The sequence below is a fragment of the Salmo salar genome, chromosome 18, assembly GCF_965601325.2.
Source record: "Salmo salar chromosome 18, fSalSal1, whole genome shotgun sequence".
Taxonomy (NCBI): Eukaryota; Metazoa; Chordata; class Actinopteri; order Salmoniformes; family Salmonidae; genus Salmo; species Salmo salar.
The window spans coordinates 91,568,403-91,588,660 of record NC_138308.1 but is presented as its reverse complement, the minus strand read 5'-3'; the positions used below and the strand labels follow the sequence as shown (position 1 = coordinate 91,588,660).

Here is a 20,258-nt window from a genome sequence, read left to right as displayed (position 1 = left end):
CTACTTACCAGTCTACCCCACTACCTACCAGTCTACCCCCCTACTTACCAGTCTTCCCCCCCTACCTACCAGTCTGCCCCACCACTACTTACCAGTCTTCCCCCTACCTACCAGTCTGCCCCCACCACTACTTACCAGTCTTCCCCCCTACCTACCAGTCTGCCCCCCTACCTACCAGTCTTCCCCCCTACCTATCAGTCTGTCCCACCACTACTTACCAGTCTTCCCCCTACCTACCAGTCTGCCCCCACCACTACTTACCAGTCTTCACCACTACTTACCAGTCTACCCCACCACTACTTACCAGTCTACCCCACTACCTACCAGTCTACCCCCCTACTTACCAGTCTTCCCCCCCTACCTACCAGTCTGCCCCACTACCTACCAGTCTACCCCACTACCTACCAGTCTACCCCTCTACCTACCAGTCTACCCCACTACCTACCAGTCTGCCCCACTACCTACCAGTCTTCCCCCCTACCTACCAGTCTACCCCACTACCTACCAGTCTGCCCCACTACCTACCAGTCTGCCCCACTACCTACCAGTCTGCCCCCACCACACCCTACCAGTCTGCCCCACTACCTACCAGTCTGCCCCACTACCTACCAGTCTACCCCACTACCTACCAGTCTACCCCTCTACCTACCAGTCTTCCCTCCTACCTACGAGTCTTCCCCCCTACCTACCAGTCTTCCCCCCTACCTACCCAACTACCTACCAGTCTGCCCCACTACCTACCAGTCTTCCCCCCTACCTACCAGTCTTCCCCCCTACCTACCAGTCTTCCCCCCTACCTACCAGTCTTCCCCCCTACCTACCAGTCTCCTCCCCTACCTACGAGTCTTCCCCCCTACCTACCAGTCTTCCCCCCTACCTACCAGTCTTCCCCCTACCTACCAGTCTCCCCCCCTACCTACCAGTCTTCCCCCCTATCTACCAGTCTGCCCCCACCACTACTTACCAGTCTGCCCCCCTACCTACCAGTCTTCCCCTTTACCTACCAGTCTGCCCCACCACTACTTACCAGTCTTCCCCCCTACCTACCAGTCTTCCCCCTACCTACCAGTCTTCCCCCCTACCTACCAGTCGTCCCCCTACCTACCAGTCTTCCCCACCACTACTTACCAGTCTGCCCCCCTACCTACCAGTCTGCCCCACCACTACTTACCAGTCTGCCCCCCTACCTACCAGTCTTCCCCCCTACCTACCAGTCTGCCCCCCTACCTACCAGTCTTTCCCCCTACCTACCAGTCTTCCCCCCTACCTACCAGTCTACCCCACTACCTACCAGTCTACCCCACTACTTACCAGTCTTCCCCCCTATCTACCAGTCTGCCCCCATCACTACTTACCAGTCTTCCCCCCTACCTACCAGTCTGCCCCCCTACCTACCAGTCTTCCCCCCTACCTATCAGTCTGCCCCACCACTACTTACCAGTCTTCCCCCCTACCTACCAGTCTACCCCACCACTACTTACTAGTCTTTCCCCCTACCTACCAGTCTTCACCACTACTTACCAGTCTACCCCCACCACTACTTACCAGTCTACCCCACTACCTACCAGTCTACCCCCCTACTTACCAGTCTTCCCCCCCTACCTACCAGTCTGCCCCACTACCTACCAGTCTACCCCACTACTTACCAGTCTACCCCTCTACCTACCAGTCTACCCCACTACCTACCAGTCTGCCCCACTACCTACCAGTCTTCCCCCCTACCTACCAGTCTACCCCACTACCTACCAGTCTACCCCCTACCTACCAGTCTGCCCCACTACCTACCAGTCTGCCCCACTACCTACCAGTCTGCCCCACTACCTACTAGTCTGCCCCCACCACACCCTACCAGTCTGCCCCCACCACACCCTACCAGTCTTCCCCCTACCTACCAGTCTCCCCCCCACCTACCAGTCTTCCCTCCTACCTACCAGTCTTCCCCCCTACCTACCAGTCTTCCCCCCTACCTACCCAACTACCTACCAGTCTGCCCCACTACCTACCAGTCTGCCCCACTACATACCAGTCTGCCCCCACCACACCCTACCAGTCTTCCCTCCTACCTACCAGTCTTCCCCCCTACCTACCAGTCTTCCCTCCTACCTACGAGTCTTCCCCACTACCTACCAGTCTGCCCCCCTACCTACCAGTCTTCCCCCCTACCTACCAGTCTTCCCCCCTACCTACCAGTCTGCCCTCCTACCTACCAGTCTTCCCTCCTACCTACCAGTCTTCCCCCCTACCTACCAGTCTTCCCCCCTACCTACCAGTCTTCCCCCCCTACCTACCAGTCTGCCCCCACCAGTGACCCTGAATCTACCTACAAAAAGAAGACCTGACTAAAATGGCTCTGATGTTTTCCTGATGTCTCAATCTTTACATCTGTGGCTCCATAATGTTGTGCAGTGAATTCGGAAAGAATTCAGACCCCGTTGACGTTTTCCACATTTTGTTACAGCCTTATTTTAAAATGGATGAAATTGTTTCCCCCCCCCATCAATCTACACACACTACCCCATAATGACAAAGTAAAAACAGATTTTAAGGCATAAAACCCCCCAGAAATATCACATTTACATAAGTATTTAGACCCTTTACTTAGTACTTTGTTGAAGCACCTTTGGCAGCGATTACAGCCTCGAGTCTTCTTGGGTATGACGCTACAAGCTTGGCACACCTGTATTTGGGGAGTTTCTCCCATTCTTCTCTGCAGATCCTCTCAAGCTCTGTCAGGTTGGATGGGGAGCGTCGCTGCACAGCTATTTTCAGGTCTCTCCAGAGATGTTTGATCAGGCACAAGTCCGGGCTCTGGCTGGGCCACTCAAGGACATTCAAAGACTTGTCCCGAAGCCAGTCCTACGTTGTCTTGGCTGTGTGCTGAGGGTCGTTGTCCTGTTGGAAGGTAAACCTTTACCCCAGTCTGAGGTCCTGAGTGCTCTGGAGCAGGTTTTCATCAAGGATTTCTTTGTACTTTGCTCCATTTATCTTTCTCTCAATCCTGACTAGTCTCCCAGTACCTGCCGCTGAAAAACATCCCCACAGCATGATGCTGCCACCAACATGCTTCACCGTAGGGATAGTGCCAGTTTTCCTCAAGACTCTGTCAGAGCTCTAGAGTTGTTGGTCGCCTCCCTAATCAAGGCCCTTCTACCTTCGATTGCTCAGTTTGGCCGGGCAGCCAGCTCTAGGAAGAGTCTTGGTGGTTCCTAAGTTCTTCCATTTAAGAATGATGGAGGCCACTGTGTTCTTGGGGACCTTCAATGCTGCATGCATTTTTTGGTACCCTTCCCCAGATCTGTGCCTCGACACATTCCTGTCTCAGAGCTCTATGGATAAGTCCTTTTACCTCATGATTTGGTTTTTGCTCTGACATGCACTGTCAACTGTGGGACCTTATATAGACAGGTGTGTGCCTTTCCAAATCATGTCCAATCGATTGAATTTACCACAGGTGGACTCCAATCAAGTTGTAGAAAGACCTCAAGGATGATCAATGGAAACAGGAAGCACGTGACATCAATTTCGAGTCTCATCGCAAAGGGTCTGAATACTTATATAAATAAGGTATTTCAGCTTAGATTTTTTTATACATTTGCTAAAATTCCAAAAACACCTGTTTTCGCTTCATCATTATATTGGAATAGTATTGTGATGGTGTTATGGGGTATTGTGATGTCGTTATGGGGTATTGTGATGTCATTATGGGGTATTGTGTGTAGATTGATGAGGAAACATTTATTTAATACATTTTAGAATAAGGCTGCAACGTAACAAAATGTGGAAAAAGTCAAGGGGTCTGAATACTTTCCGAATACACTGTACCGTTGATAGCAATGGAGTCAGATGATCCGTTCTCTTCAATTTTATACACTTACATTTTTTTATTCCACAGCTTTACTTTTTGTGATGAGTCTCAAAGGAAGGAGCACATCTCCTCCGGCCTTCAGGTAATCCCTCCCTGTGTCAGGGATTCATCTCCTCCGGCCTTCAGGTAATCCCTCCCTGTGTCAGGTATTCAGATTCATATCGATTTGTAACTGCCTCTCTACTTCTGGGAAATCTCTGAAGAGGTCAACATGTAATTAACCTGGTTAAACCCCTAGATTACAATCCCACCAACCTGGAGGGACTGTGGGGAATGAGATGTCACACATATGCAGGGACACACACACTGTTCCCCTCTGTCTGTGTGGTTAACTCTGTTCCCCTCTGTCTGTGTGGTTAACTCTGTTCCCCTCTGTCTGTGTGGTTAACTCTGTTCCCCTCTGTCTGTGTGGTTAACTCTGTTCCCCTCTGTCTGTGTGGTTAACTCTGTTCCCCTCTGTCTGTGTGGTTAACTCTGTTCCCCTCTGTCTGTGTGGTTAACTCTGTTCCCCTCTGTCTGTGTGGTTAACTCTGTTCCTCTCTGTCTGTGTGGTTAACTCTGTTCCCCTCTGTCTGTGTGGTTAACTCTGTTCCCCTCTGTCTGTGTGGTTAACTCTGTTCCCCTCTGTCTGTGTGGTTAACTCTGTTCCTCTCTGTCTGTGTGGTTAACTCTGTTCCCCTCTGTCTGTGTGGTTAACCCTGTTCCCCTCTGTCTGTGTGGTTTAGAAATAAATAAACAAAAAATGCTTTTTAACGATTAAATTGTGAATCTGTGTTCTACAGATGGTGCAGTCAAGATGCCTCTCCCTCCCTCTCTCTACTAGATATAAACAAAAGTGAAATAAACATTACAACTAACAGTAAACATTACACTCACAGAAGTTCCAAAAGAATAAAAGACAATATAAATGTCATATTATGCGCAAAAAGTTAAAGTACAAAATGGAAAATAAATAAACATAAATATGGGTTGTATTTACAATGGTGTTTGTTCTTCACTGGTTGCCCTTTTCTTGTGGCAACAGGTCACACATCTTGCTGCTGTGATGGCAAACTGTGGTATTTCACCCAGTAGATATGGGAGTTTATCAAAATTGGATTTGTTTTGGATTTCTTTGTGGGTCTGTGTAATCTGAGGGAAATATGTGTCTCTAATATGGTCATACTCTCTCTCTCTCTCTCTCTGCAGCACTTGAGTCGGAGTAAAAACAGGATGCTTATCTAGGCGTTAGCTTGGCACACACACACAAACACACACAACACACACAACACACAACCACACACACACAACACACACACACACACACACACACACACACACACACACACACACACACACACACACACACACACACACACACACACACACACACACACACACACACGCACAGTCTTATGAATAGGAGGCTTGTGAAACCTCTCACTGATATTAGTGCACACCTGTGTGGGCCTGAGGTCGTCTGTCCATGTTAGAGGTCGTCTGTCCATGTTAGAGGTCGTCTGTCCATGTTAGAGATCGTCTGTCCATGTTAGAGGTCGTCTGTCCATGTTAGAGGTCGTCTGTCCATGTTAGAGATCGTCTGTCCATGTTAGAGGTCGTCTGTCCATGTTAGAGATCGTCTGTCCATGTTAGAGGTCGTCTGTCCATGTTAGAGATCGTCTGTCCATGTTAGAGGTCGTCTGTCCATGTTAGAGGTCGTCTGTCCATGTTAGAGATCGTCTGTCCATGTTAGAGGTCGTCTGTCCATGTTAGAGTTCGTCTGTCCATGTTAGAGGTCGTCTGTCCCTGTTAGAGGTCGTCTGTCCATGTTAGAGGTCGTCTGTCCATGTTAGAAGTCGTCTGTCCATGTTAGAGATCGTCTGTCCATGTTAGAGATCGTCTGTCCATGTTAGAGGTCGTCTGTCCATGTTAGAGATCGTCTGTCCATGTTAGAGGTCGTCTGTCCATGTTAGAGGTCGTCAGACTCAGGGCAGTGATTTAATACATAGAGTATAATAATGTTAAGTTCTAACAAAAGAAGTTCACCGATGAGATTTTTTTGTTTCTTTGGATTGGCACTCTAATCCTGGTCAAAAGTGGTGCACTACATAGGATGCCATTTGGGATGCAAGTCATTGTCTACAGTTATGCAATTTCCATCCACTTCTTCGCCAAGAAGGTTGAGAACTCGTTTCATGAGAAAAGGAGAAAGGGAGAAAGAGAGAGCGAGAAAGGGAGGAGAAAGCAGATGGAGATAGAGAAAGAGAGAGTGAGACAGAAAGAGAGAGAGAGAGAAAGAGAGAGGGAAAGAGAGGAGAGAGCAGAGAGGGAAAGAGAGAGACAAAGCGAGAGAGAGAGATCGTTCTAGATTAACTTTGAAAGTAAAAATGTGCACTACTCCACCCAGTTCAACTATAATGTAATATGTTACCTAACACACAGAAACACTAATATACATACAGTTGAAGTCAGAAGTTTACATACACCTTAGAATACATTTAAACTCAGTTTTTCACAATTCCTGACATTTAATCCTTGTAAAAATTCCCTGTCTTAGGTCAGTTAGGATCCCCACTTTATTTTAAGACTGTGAAATGTCAGAATAATAGTAGAGAGAGTGATTTATTTCAGCTTTTATTTCTTTCATCACATTCCCAGTGGGTCAGAAGTTTACATACACTCAATTAGTATTTGATAGTATTGCCTTTAAATTGTTTAACTTGGGTCAAACGTTTCGGGTAGCCTTCCACAAGCTTCCCACAATAAGTTGGGTGAATTTTGGCCCATTCGTCCTGACAGAGCTGGTGTAACTGAGTCAGGTTTGTGGGCCTCCTTGCTCGCACACGCTTTTTCAGTTCTGCCCACAAATGTTCTATAGGATTGAGGTCAGGGCTTTGTGATGGCCACTCCAATACTTTGACTTTGTGGTCTTTATGCCATTTTGCCACAACTTTGGAAGTAGGCTTGGGGTCATTGTCCATTTGGAAGACCCATTTGCGACCAAGCTTTAACTTCCTGACTGATGTCTTGAGATGTTGCTTCAATATATCCACATAATTTTCCTGCCTCATGATGCCATCTATTTTGTGAAGTGCACCCGTCCCTCCTGCAGCAAAGCACCCCCACAACATGATGCTGCCACCCCCATGCTTCACGGTTGGGATGGTGTTCTTTGGCTTGCAAGCGTCCCCCTTTTTCCTCCAAACATAACGATGGTCATTATGGCCAAACAGTTCTATTTTTGTTTCATCAGACCAGAGGACATTTCTCCAAAAAGTACGATCTTTGTCCCCATGTGCAGTTGCAAACCGTAGTCTGTCTTTTTTAAGGCGGTTTTGGAGCAGTGGCTTCTTCCTTGCTGAGCGGCCTTTCAGGTTATGTCGATGTAGGACTCGTTTTACTCTGGATATAGATACTTTGTACCTGTGTCCTCCAGAATCTTCACAAGGTCCTTTGCTGTTGTTCTGGGATTGATTTGACGGATGTGTGGTCCTGTGGTGTTTATACTTGCGTACTATTGTTTGTACAGATGAACGCGGTACCTTCAGGCGTTTGGAAATTGCTCCCAAAAATGAACCAGACTTGTGGAGGTCTACAATTTTTTTTCTGAGGTCTTGGCTTTCTTTTAATTTTCCCATGATGTCAAGCAAAGAGGCACTGAGTTTGAAGGTAGGCCTTGAAATACATCCACAGGTACACCTCCAATTGACTCAAATGATGTCAATTAGCCTATCAGAAGCTTCTAAAGCCATGACATCATTTTCGGGAATTTTCCAAGCTGTTTAAAGGCACAGTCAACTTAGCATATGTAAACTTCTGACCCACTGGAATTGTGACACAGTGAATTATAAGTGAAATAATCTGTCTATAAACAATTGTTGGAAAAATTACTTGTGTCATGAACAAAGTAGATGTCCTAACCAACTTGCCAAAACTATAGATTGTTAACAAGAAATTTGTGGAGTGGTTCTAAAACAAGCTTTAATGACTCTAACCTAAGTTTATGTAAACTTCCGACTTCAACTGTAAATAGGACAGGTCTCAGGGAAACTAGAGAGACATTCACATCTGTAGAAACACAAACATTCCAATTCCAAGATTCCAACACTCTTAAACCACCACCTCACCCACCGACACAATTAACATTCCCCACTACCATTCCCCACTACCATTCCCCACTACCATTCCCCACTAACATTCCCCACTACCATTCCCCACTACCATTCAGCACTACCATCACCCACTACCATTCAGCACTACCATTCCCCACTACCATTCCCCACTACCATTCCCCACTACCATTCAGCACTACCATTCAGCACTACCATTCCCCACTACCATTCCCCACTACCATTCCCCACTACCATTCAGCACTACCATTCAGTACTACCATTCAGCACTACCATTCCCCACTACCATTCAGCACTACCATTCCCCACTACCATTCAGCACTACCATTCCCCACTACCATTCAGCACTACCATTCAGCACTACCATTCAGCACTACCATTCCCCACTACCATTCAGCAATACCATTCCGCACTACCATTCAGCACTACCATTCAGTACTACCATTCCCCACTACCATTCCCCACTACCATTCCCCACTACCATTCCGCACTACCATTCCGCACTACCATTCAGCACTACCATTCAGCAATACCATTCCCCACTACCATTCCGCAATACCATTCCACACTACCATTCAGCACTACCATTGCCCACTACCATTCCACACTAACGTTAGATGCTGTATCTATTCCAGACTAACATTAGATGCTGTATCTATTCCAGACTAACATTAGATGCTGTATCTATTCCAGACTAACATTAGATGCTGTATCTATTCCACACTAACGTTAGATGCTGTATCTATTCCAGACTAACATTAGATGCTGTATCTATTCCAGACTAACATTAGATGCTGTATCTATTCCAGACTAACATTAGATGCTGTATCTATTCCACACTAACGTTAGATGCTGTATCTATTCCAGACTAACATTAGATGCTGTATCTATTCCAGACTAACATTAGATGCTGTATCTATTCCAGACTAACATTAGATGCTGTATCTATTCCAGACTAACATTAGATTCTGTATCTATTCCAGACTAACATTAGATGCTGTATCTATTCCAGACTAACGTTAGATGCTGTATCTATTCCAGACTAACGTAACACCCTGTACAATACTGTAACACACTGACATTAGACACTGTATCAGAGTGCACTCAGCCTATGACTGTATTTACACTGGTGTTAAAATACACCTGGGTGTCAATATGACTCCCTGTTACAATAAATGTGAAATTAAAATATACTAAGTTAACTGTCTATTTATGGGTCTTAGACAGGTAACAATCTAGTATTTAAGTTGACTCAGTCTTCACACGGTTAACTATCAATCTGTGTACTTCTGTTTAGGCCCATGTCTACTATTTAATACAGTTTTAATTTCCCCCCGAAACTATTTATCTCAGATCAAATCACATTTTATTGCATACACATGGTTAACAGATGTTATTGGTACCATACACATGGTTAACAGATGTTATTGGTCACATGGTTAACAGATGTTATTGGTCACATGGTTAACAGATGTTATTGGTCACATGGTTAGCAGATGTTATTGGTCACATGGTTAGCAGATGTTATTGTGAGTGTAGTGAAATGCTTCTAGATCCGACAGTGCAGCAGTATCTAACAGGTAATATCTAACAACTCCACAACTAAACCCAATACACACAATCTAGTAAAGGAATGGGATGAGAACATATAACTATAAAATATATGGATATATCTACGTGGGTAAATACTTTCATAAGAATCCCTCAGTGATATACTACCTACACACACACACACACACACACACACACACCGCACACACACACACACACACTCACACACACACACACACACACACACACACACACACACACACACACACACACACACACACACACACACACACACACACACACACACACACACACACACACACACACACACACACACACACACACACACACACACACACACACACACGGCCCTTAAACTTCAAGGCTTCCGCACTCCTAGACTTTTCCGGTAACTACAAAATTAGTGTCTACAAGATCTACTTGTGTTTGGTTCATATGCTGTATTTCATGGTGTTTGGGTTAACATAAGTTGCACAGTTTATGTATGGTTTTTCTCAAAGGGATGTACATGATGGTTTTCTCTATGGCTCTGAGCACCAAATGGCACCCTTTTCCCTATGTAGTGCACTTCTTTTGACCAGAGTCCTATGAGCCCTGGTTAAAAGTAGTGCACTACATAGGGAATAGGCTACCATTTGGGATGAAGCCATGGTGTCAACTTGAAAATAGCTCACCAGAGTGAGTTACCACCACAACACTCTAATGAGTATAATCATGAAAGAGGAGGGAGAGAGGAGGTAGAGAGGGGGGAAAGCGGGGCAAGAGAGGAGGGAGAGAGGATGAAGGGAGGAGGGAAAGAGAGGGCAGAGAGGAGGAGGAGAGGAAGAGGAGGGAGAGAGGATGAATAGAGGAGGGGAAGAGGGGGCAAAGAGGAGGGAGAGGGAGGAAAGTGGGGCGAGAGAGGAGGGAGAAAGAGGAGAGAGGAGGGGAAGACGGGGCAGAGAGGTGGGATAGAGGCGAGGAAGAGAAGGGAGAGGGAGAGAGGAGGGGAAAAAGAGGGGAAGAGGAGGGAGAGAGGAGGGGAGAGGAGGGGAGAGCAGGGAGAGGAGGGAGAGAGGAGGGGAAGAGGAGGGGGAGAGGAGGGGGAGAGGAGGGAGAGAGGAGGGGAAGAGGAGGGAGAGAGGAGGGAGTGTTGAACATAGCAGAGAAAAGAGCATAAAGATTGAGTTCTGAAGAGTGTTTCTGTTTTAAGTTCTAAGGCGTGTGTTTGTGCATGTACATGACTGAATAAATGTGTATCTAGTGTGTGTGTGTGTATATCTAGTTTGTGTGTGTGTGTATGTAGTGTGTGTGTGTGTGTGTGTGTGTGTGTGTGTGTGTGTGTGTGTGTGTGTGTGTGTGTGTGTGTGTGTGTGTGTGTGTGTGTGTGTGTGTGTGTGTATTCCTACCTTCAGTCTCCTCTGCAGTCTCAGGTGAGGGCGTGTCCTGCCCCCAACAGTCAGTCTCCCCTCTCCCTGCAGTAAATATGATATGTTTTATTTATTACTAGTATCATCTACTTCTGGCTCACACAAGCAAAAGTTTGCGTAATGCTACTAACTTATATTAATACCAATAAGAAATAGCAATCGGTGGTAGAGACATACACACGAGCACAACGGTACAGAGGTATTGTTGAAGTTACGAAAGGTACTGGTTCAAATAACTGTGGACCAGCTGAACCCTTCCCCCACCCCAAGGCATGTTCAGCAGCACAACAACAGTGTTGTTACGTTCAGATAGAAATACGCTAAAGCAGAACAAAAATACTTCTCTGACATGTAGAATTAGGAATCACGTCATCTCTCTTCATGGTATTTCTATCTGAAACATTCAATAACGTTTAGCTACTGAACGTGGCCCAGAAGTCCATCCCGTCCAGTCCCGTCCACCCCATCCCACCCACTAGAAAGACAGTGAGACCCCTCCTACCTGCAGTACTGACGTGGACCACTAGTAGGCGTCGTAGAGACACCAAGTCAGTGTCCTTTAAGCCCGCCTCTAACTGCCTCACCACGCCACGCCCTGGCTGGCTCGTCACCACGGTTACCTGGAAACCAATGGGAGATCAATGAGTCAATGCATCAATCAAACCACTGAGTGTACAAAACATTATGAACACCTGCTCTTTCCATGACATAGACTGACCATGTGAATCCAGGTGAAAGCTATGATCCCTTATTGATGTCACTTGTTAAATCCACTTCAATTAGTGTAGATGAAGGGGAGGAGACAGGTTAAAGAAGGATTTTAAAGCCTTTGAGACAATTGAGACATGGATTGTGTATGTGTGCCATTCAGAGGGTGAATGGGAAAGACAAAGAGAATGAAGTGCTTTTGAACAGGGTATGGCTGTTCTCAAGGCAAAAGGGGTGCAACTCAATAAAGGTGTTCTTAATGTTTTGTCCACTCCGTGTAAGTCACCCATTCAATGAGTCAATCCTTCAAATCGGTTGATGGAGAGAGTGTGTCTGTCTGACTGACTAATCTACAACCTTTCTACAATACACCTGGAGATCCCCAGACGGAGCAATAGAAATCAGCCAGCCTTTCCTCTCCTTGGTACAGCGCATTCTGAAAATATTTAGACCCCTTGACTTTTTCCACATTTTGTTACGTTACAGCCTTATTCTAAAATGGATTAAATTGTTTTTTCCCCCTCATCAATCCACACACACAATACCCCATAATGACAAAGCAAAAACAGGTTCAGAAATTTAGCAAGTTTATAAAGAATAAAAAAAATGAATATAAACTATTTACATAAATATTCAGACCCTTTAGTAATTTGTTGAAGCACCTTTGGCAGTGATTACAGCCTCGGGTCTTCTTGGGTATGCCGCTACAAGCTTGGCACACCTGTATTTGGGGAGTTTCTCCCATTCTTCTCTGCAGATCCTCTCAAGCTCTGTCAGGTTGGATGGGGAGCGTCGCTGCACAGCTATTTTCAGGTCTCTCCAGAGATGTTCGATCAGGCTCAAGTTCGGGTTCTGGCTGGGCCACTCAAGGACATTCAAGGACTTGTCCTGAATCCACTCCTGTGTTGTCTTGGCTGTGTGCTGAGGGTCGTTGTCCTGTTGGAAAGTGAACCTTTACCCCAGTCTGAGGTCCTGAGCGCTCTGAAGCAGGTTTTCATCAAGGATCTCTCTGTACTTTGCTCCGTTCATCTTTCCCTCGATCCTGACTAGTCTCCCAGTCCCTGCCGCTGAAAAACATCCCCACAGAATGATGCTGCCACCACCATGGTACCTGATTTACTCCAGACGTGACGCTTGGCATTCAGGCCAAAGAGTTCCATCTTGGTTTCATCAGACCAGAGAATCTTGTTTCTCATGGTCTGAGAGTCCTTTACGTGCCTTTTGGCAAACTCCAAGCGGGCTGTCATGTGCCTTTTACTGAGGAGTGGCTTCCGTCTGGCCACTCTACCATAAAGGCCTGATTGGTGGAGTGCTGCAGAGACGGTTGTCCTTCTGGAAGGTTCTCCCATCTCCACAGAGGAACTCTGGAGCTCTGTCAGTGACCATCGGGTTCTTGGTCACCTCCCTGACCAAGGCCCTTCTCCACTGATTGTTCAGTTTGGACGGGCAGCCAGCTCTAGGAAGAGTCTTGGTGGTTCCAAACTTCTTCCATTTAAGAATGATGGAGGCAGCTTGTAATATATCAACATTATTGTACAGAATTGTTCATGAGGAGCATATCTCTGCCCTGATGTTTTTTAAACAGCAATTTACACAGTCTACCTATCATTATGTTTGTGTTCTTGGGGACCTTCAATGCTGCAGACATTTTTTGGTACCCTTCCCAGATCTGTGCCTCGACACAATCATGTCTTGGAGCTCTAAGGACAATTCCTTTCGACCTCATGGCTTGGTTTTTTTCTGTGTCATGCACTGTCAACTGTGGGACCTTATATAGACATGTGTGTGCCTTTCCAAATCATGTCCAATCAATTAAATTTACCACAGATGGACTCCAAATGAAGTTGTAGAAACATCTTAAGGATGATCAATGGAAACAGGATTGTCCCGACTTCCGCCGAAGTCGGTCCCTCTCCTTGTTCTGGCGGCGTTCGGCGGTCGACGTCACCGGCCTTCTAGCCATCGCCGATCCACTTTTCATTTTCCATTTGTTTTGTCCTTGTCTTACACACCTGGTTTCATTCCCCCATTTACTTGTTCATTATTTAACCCTCTGTTCCCTCATGTTTGTTTGTTTGTGAGTGATTGTTTGTTTGTAATACGGTCCGTTATTGTGGGCTCGAATTATTGCGTTGCATTTGTGATTATTTGAGTAAAATACGCTTATTACTCATATCTGCTGTCCTGCGCCCGACTCCTCTACACCAGCTACACACAGGCAATATTACAAGGATGCACTTGAGCTAAATTTCGAGTCTCATAGCAAAGGGTCTGAATACTTATGTAAATAAGGTATTTCTGTTTTACATTTTTTATAAATTAGCAAACATTTCTAAAAACCTGTTTTCGCTTTGTCATTATGCGGTATTGTGTGTAGATTGATGAGGAAACACATTTATTTAATCCATTTTAGAATAAGGTTGTAACGTAACAAAATGTGGAAAAAGGTCAAGGTATCTGAATACTTTCCAAATGCACTGTATAGTGAGCAATATATTTGGAACATCGAATCGCAATAAAATCTCAGTATCGAATCACAATACATGTAGAATCATGAGATTCGAATACATATCGTATCGCGAGGCCCCTGGCAATAATTCCCAGCCCTAGTTTCCTCAAGTTTCAGGGCAGAACAATAGGAAAGATTATACATTTTCTTAAAACAGTTGACATCATTTGCAGTTAGTTTCAATTTTAGTGTTCACAGCCTACAACTTTGTCTGAGGGGGGTTTTGCATCCCGTCTGGGGGAAAATGTAATCTGGGGGAAACACTGTCCTGACTCAAACATGCACATTGAATCTTCTCTATATCAGTAAGCTAGCTAAAAATGAGACCTTAAGTGTGTCCTTAATGGCAACCTATTATAGTGGCCCACTTCTGACCAGGGCCCTTGTTTCTTTCCCTTTAGCTTCTAGAAATGGAGCACAAGAGATTGGTGGCACCTTAATTTGGTTGGACGGGCTCGTGGTAACGGCTGGAGCGGAATCAGTGGAACGGTATCAAACACATCAAACGTGGTTCGATGCCGTTCCATTCGCTCCGTTCCAGACATTACTATGAGCCGTCCGCCCCTCAGCAGCCTGAAATGGAGAGCTTCTTCTTGTAGACAGCCAGTCTGTGACTTGATGATGGAAGATCATAATCAGTAGGCCTACTTTATGGGAAAAAAACAACATAAAGCCCTTATTAAACTCCTGATTACACCTTTATGTCCGGTTTACCTGATGACACACAGTCCTAAAATCTCTTTCTGACACATTTACACACCAGATCAGAAAAAAAAACCCGGATAAATTAAATAAATTCAACCCTGAGTAACATCTTTCAGTAGTATTAAGTTAAAACATCACAAAATCACATTACTGGGGCCAGAAAATAATAATGTATAATTCTACTAAATGTCTAGGTCTTAACGGCCCATATCCCTAAATACTGCACTACATTTGACCAGAAATACCTAGGTATTTGGTTGGATGACAAATTGTCCGTTAAAGTTCATGTGGATAATCTTGAGACAAAGCTTTAAATTGAAATTGGGTTTTTAATTTGAGTAATAAGGTTTGCTTCCCGCTTATGGCTAGAAAGAAGCTTGTTCAGGCCACTTTTCTCTCTGTAATTGATTATGGTGACTTGTTGTATATGCATGCAGCCTCCTCCGTCTTACAGAGACTGGACTCTGTTTATCCTTGCGCTTTATTACAAATGCCTAGTCACTCACCCACTATTGCACATTGTACGAAATGGTAGGTTGGACCTCACTTTATATGCGCAGAAAGATACATTTGTATGTGTTCATCTACAAAGCCCTTTTGGGTAAACTCCCTCTTTACCTCCGTACCCTGGTCTCCTTCACCACTAGCAGTTACCATACCCGGTCTGCTAGGTGGTTGCTACTTAAAGTCCTCAGGACATTCACAGTATTAGGTAAGACTGCCTTCTCTTCTTGTGCACCAGACGCATGGCATAATCTACAATCCATGCTTCATCTAGATATGTTAGTGCTACTGAATAAACTTAAAATATTGATGGGAGACTCTGTTACAGAGGAGTGTAAATGCTTTTTTTTAGGCTGGATCATGTTGTTGTATTGATTTGTTGTATGTTTTAACTATGTAATGTATTGATGGTTGCTGCCTTCTTGACCAGGTCTCCCTTGAAAAAGAGACTCTGGGTCTCAATGGGCTTTTCCTGGTTAAATAAAGGTTAAATCAAAAAATAAGAACCCTTCAGGGTGTCATTTGGTTGTTTTCTCCTGTCTCTTCTCTTCCTGTATAGAAGGATATCAGTGCTGGCCGAGAATGCATCCCAAATAGTACCACATTTCCTCTATAGTACACTACTGTTGACCAGAACCCTATGAGGGATATACTGTAGGCCTATTTAGGGAATAGGGTTCCATTCGGGACACAGCCGAAATAGGAAGTCTGTTTCAGAGCTAAGATGGAACACAGAGCCATATGTTTAGTGTCTGTGTTCTCTAATGGCGTTCTAATGGGCTTGTGTTTAGTGTCTGTGTTCTCTAATGGTGTTCTGTGTTCTAATGGGTCCATTCATATCAGCTCCTGGTCGGAAGCTAGAGAAATGCTCAAAAACTTAAAGGACTGCCCATCTCTCTCTCTATATATATATATCGCACACTTAGGGTAACACTTTAGTTGTCCTAATGCAATAATAACACTCAGGATTTTAACGGCAGAAAAATCCCTTCGGGGGCGGGCAGCCTTTTAATCTTGGACGCCTAAATCAACGAGTGTAAAAAAAATGATGTATACAAATATCCTTCGGGATGGAAAAAGACTCAATATAAACGTGAACGGCTAACACCAGCTATAACGTATGTAGGAAAGATAATGGACCTATATCTTTTTTTAATATAGTCTTTACAATCACCAAAATAAATGTTTTAGATATTAAGCAGAGAATTGAAAATTCCAAAAACAATGAATTTAGCAGTATTGATTTTGTTATTATGTTTGAGCAAAAGAACACAGCATTAGTCATGGTAGAATGCATATAATTGCAGGAAATTAGCTTTAAAACTGTAAATTCTCTCACCTTCATGGAGAAATTTATAGAATTTCAGGAAATTGGCTTAAAAATGCACAAAAATAAATCTGCACTGCCAAGATCGGGGACTCTAAAATGTTCTCTAAAGTTCAGCCGCACCGACTGCCACGCCCTACGCCTCAGCCACTTTTTGATCAATAAAATGCACTGACACTGCCATACACTGCCATAAAATGCCCTGACACTGCCATAAAATGCCCTGACACTGCCATACACTGCCATAAAATGCCCTGACACTGCCATAAAATGCCCTGACACTGCCATAAAATGCCCTGACACTGCCATACACTGCCATAAAATGCCCTGACACTGCCATAAAATGCCCTGACACTGCCATACACTGCCATAAAATGCCCTGACACTGCCATAAAATGCCCTGACACTGCCATAAAATGCCGACACTGCCATACACTGCCATAAAATGCCCTGACACTGCCATAAAATGCCCTGACACTGCCATAAAATGCACTGACGCTGCCATACACTGCCATAAAATGCCCTGACACTGCCATAAAATGCCCTGACACTGCCATAAAATGCACTGACGCTGCCATACACTGCCATAAAATGCCCTGACACTGCCATAAAATGCCCTGACACTGCCATAAAATGCCCTGACACTGCCATAAAATGCCGACACTGCCATACACTGCCATAAAATGCCCTGACACTGCCATAAAATGCCCTGACACTGCCATACACTGCCATAAAATGCCCTGACACTGCCATAAAATGCACTGACGCTGCCATACACTGCCATAAAATGCCCTGACACTGCCATAAAATGCCCTGACACTGCCATACACTGCCATAAACAGGTGACCTAGCCACTTAGACCTTTCATAGTTTTCTTGTGTGACCCAACAACTAATAGGAGGAGCCAGTTTCAAGCAGTAACCCAAATGAAATCATCTGTAACACATCAGTGAGGTGAGGCTTTCTTTAAACCTGGTCCAAACCTGGTCCATACCTGGTCCATACCTGGTCCAAACCTGGTCCAAACCTGGTCCATACCTGGTCCAAACCTGGTCCAAACCTGGTCCATACCTGGTCCAATAGGGTGTGCATGTTTTTGTTCTAGCCCAGCTATAACAGACCTGATTCAACTAATCAAAGGCTCTCATTTCAGTACTCACCTCTACAGATCCATTGTTGTTGGCCTGGTTCGGAATGGTAGTGTGTCGTGTGTATTGTTTAAACTGCTGCAGGCTGTCCAGAACAGCCTGTTTGAGCAGTTCCCCTCTAGGTGCGCGGACGCACCCCTCTCCGTGTATGGACCTCAGCTCCTCCACACAGGAACGCAAGCGGGCCAGGTTACCCCTCACCTGCTGGAGTGGGGGAGAGGGAGAGGGATGGAGGAAGGGGGAGAGAGATAATGTGGGGGTTAGATAGAGAGCGCAATGATTTATTTACTTCATTACAGTGCCACCATTCTAACTCACATATAAGTCACCAGGCATGCATATTTTCAGTAAAGAGAGAGGTAACACAACACACTTCTCTCTCTCTCCCCCTCCTTCCCTCTTACCACGAATGGCAGCAGACATTCATGCTGTCTACTCAGAGTGTAAAGGCTAAGCAGGGGCAGTCTACAGGGTCCGTCCAGACTACAGGCCAGAGTCAGGAAGTTATCCAAAGCCTCACACAGCGTAGTACCAGTCTCTGACCACCAGGGCGGCGACGCGTCCACGATCAGAACACGGGGCGGTTGCCGTGAGAACGAGGACGGGCGGCACACCTGGAAGGAGGAGGAAGGGGGGCCAGAGCGGTTCCTTGCGTCCATGGCAACGACGGAATCAGGAATCAGGATCTAAACAAAACAATAGTAAAGGAAACACAAGGATGAAGCAAGAGGAAGGAAGACGGTAAACAAACATGAAATAATTTGTTGTTTAAAGCTACAATCTGGGATTCATTTGTTGAGGGAAATGTCTGCCCCGCCACTTGTTTTGGTATATACACTACCGTTCAAAAGTTTGGGGTCACTTAGCAAATTTTTGGTCCATTAAACTAACACCAAATTGATCAGAAATACAGTGTAGACATTGTTAATGTTGTAAATGACTATTGTAGCTGGAAATGGCAGATTTTTTATGGAATATCTACATAGGTGCACAGAGGCCCACTCCATTTTGCAAAGCCATGCCATACCCTGTGGACGGCGCTTAATTTGAGCCAATTTCCTCCTACAAGAGGACAACAACCCAAAGCACAGCTCCAAACGATGCAATAACTATTTAGGGAAGAAGCAGTCAGCTGGTATTCTGTCTATAATGGAGTGGCCAGCACAGTCACCGGATCTCAACCCTATTGAGCTGTTGTGGGAGCAGCTTGACTGTATGATACGTAAGAAGTGCCCATCAAGCCAATCCAATTTGTGGGAGGTGATTCAGGAAGCATGGGGTGAAATCTCTTCAGATTACCTCAACAAATTGACAACTAGAATGCCAAATGTCTGCAAGGCTGTAATTGCTGCAAATGGAGGATTCTTTGACGAAAGCAAAGTTTGAAGGACACAATTATTATTTCAATAAAAACTTTTATTTATTTATAACCTTGTCAATGACTAGATTTCCTATTCATTTTGCAACTAATTTCATGTATGTTTTCATGGAAAACAAGGACATTTCTAAGTGACCCCAAACTTTTGAACATTAGTGTATATGAAGGAGAGCAGTCATTCATCATGAAAAGGATGTTACAGTTTGGTGAGCCTGGGGAAAGTCCCCTCTTACCAGAGAACTCCAGTCGGTTAATGAGAGAAGCCTATCTCACCCATGTCATTATGAAGGGGGAACCCCGCCATTATGACAACACCAATTACCCCCTGTCTGTCTTCATCACACTAGAGTTACTATGGTTAGTCATTTGATGGAGCGGGAACAGGAGGACGGACACGGGGGGGGGGAGTGAAGTCATTGAGACGTATAGGGAGTTTTCAACAGTCAGTCGGTCGATCCGTCAATCACGAAACAGATAATGCTTAGTCAAAGTGATGATGAAATAACAGTGAGTCAAGTCCTCACACACACACGCACACACACACACACACACACACACACACACACACACACACACACACACACACACACACACACACACACACACACACACACACACACACACACACACACACACACACACACACACCTGAACAAATGATTAACACTTTGAGCTGGAAAAGAGGAACAATGAGGAGGAGAAAAGGAGGGAGAGCTAGCATCCTTAGATGCTTATCATAAGAGGCACACAACTCCCTTATTGGATTCTCATTTAGCTCACAGCTGTGACCAAACAACAATGAGCAAGACTGTTATGGCTGGTCAAAAGAAGTGTACTATATAGGGAATAGGGTGCCATTTGAGATGAAACACAAGACTGTTATGTGACACTGAGGTCAGATAGAGAGATAGCTAGAATCAGAGAGGTTTAAATAGGGCCAGATCAGAACATTCTGTTATCTATGCTTTCATTCCAAATGGCACCCTATTCAGTGCAATACTTTTGACCAGGGCCCTGGTTAAAA

General features: G+C 45.1%; 1 protein-coding gene across 2 annotated transcripts in view; it reads right to left on the bottom strand.

The window, feature by feature from the left end:
- The window catches only part of m1ap (meiosis 1 associated protein), a 62,206-nt gene that overhangs the window by 40,643 nt on the left and 1,305 nt on the right, over positions 1-20,258 (bottom strand). For both annotated transcript variants that reach the window (XM_045701593.2, XM_045701594.2), the window contains exons 2-5: positions 18,261-18,542; positions 17,869-18,060; positions 11,458-11,575; positions 10,935-11,000 (exon numbers count right to left, since the gene is read on the bottom strand). In XM_045701593.2, coding sequence (XP_045557549.2) covers positions 10,935-11,000; positions 11,458-11,575; positions 17,869-18,060; positions 18,261-18,515 — 631 coding nt within the window. In that variant the 5' untranslated portion in view covers positions 18,516-18,542. The remainder of the gene's footprint in view (positions 1-10,934; positions 11,001-11,457; positions 11,576-17,868; positions 18,061-18,260; positions 18,543-20,258) is intronic.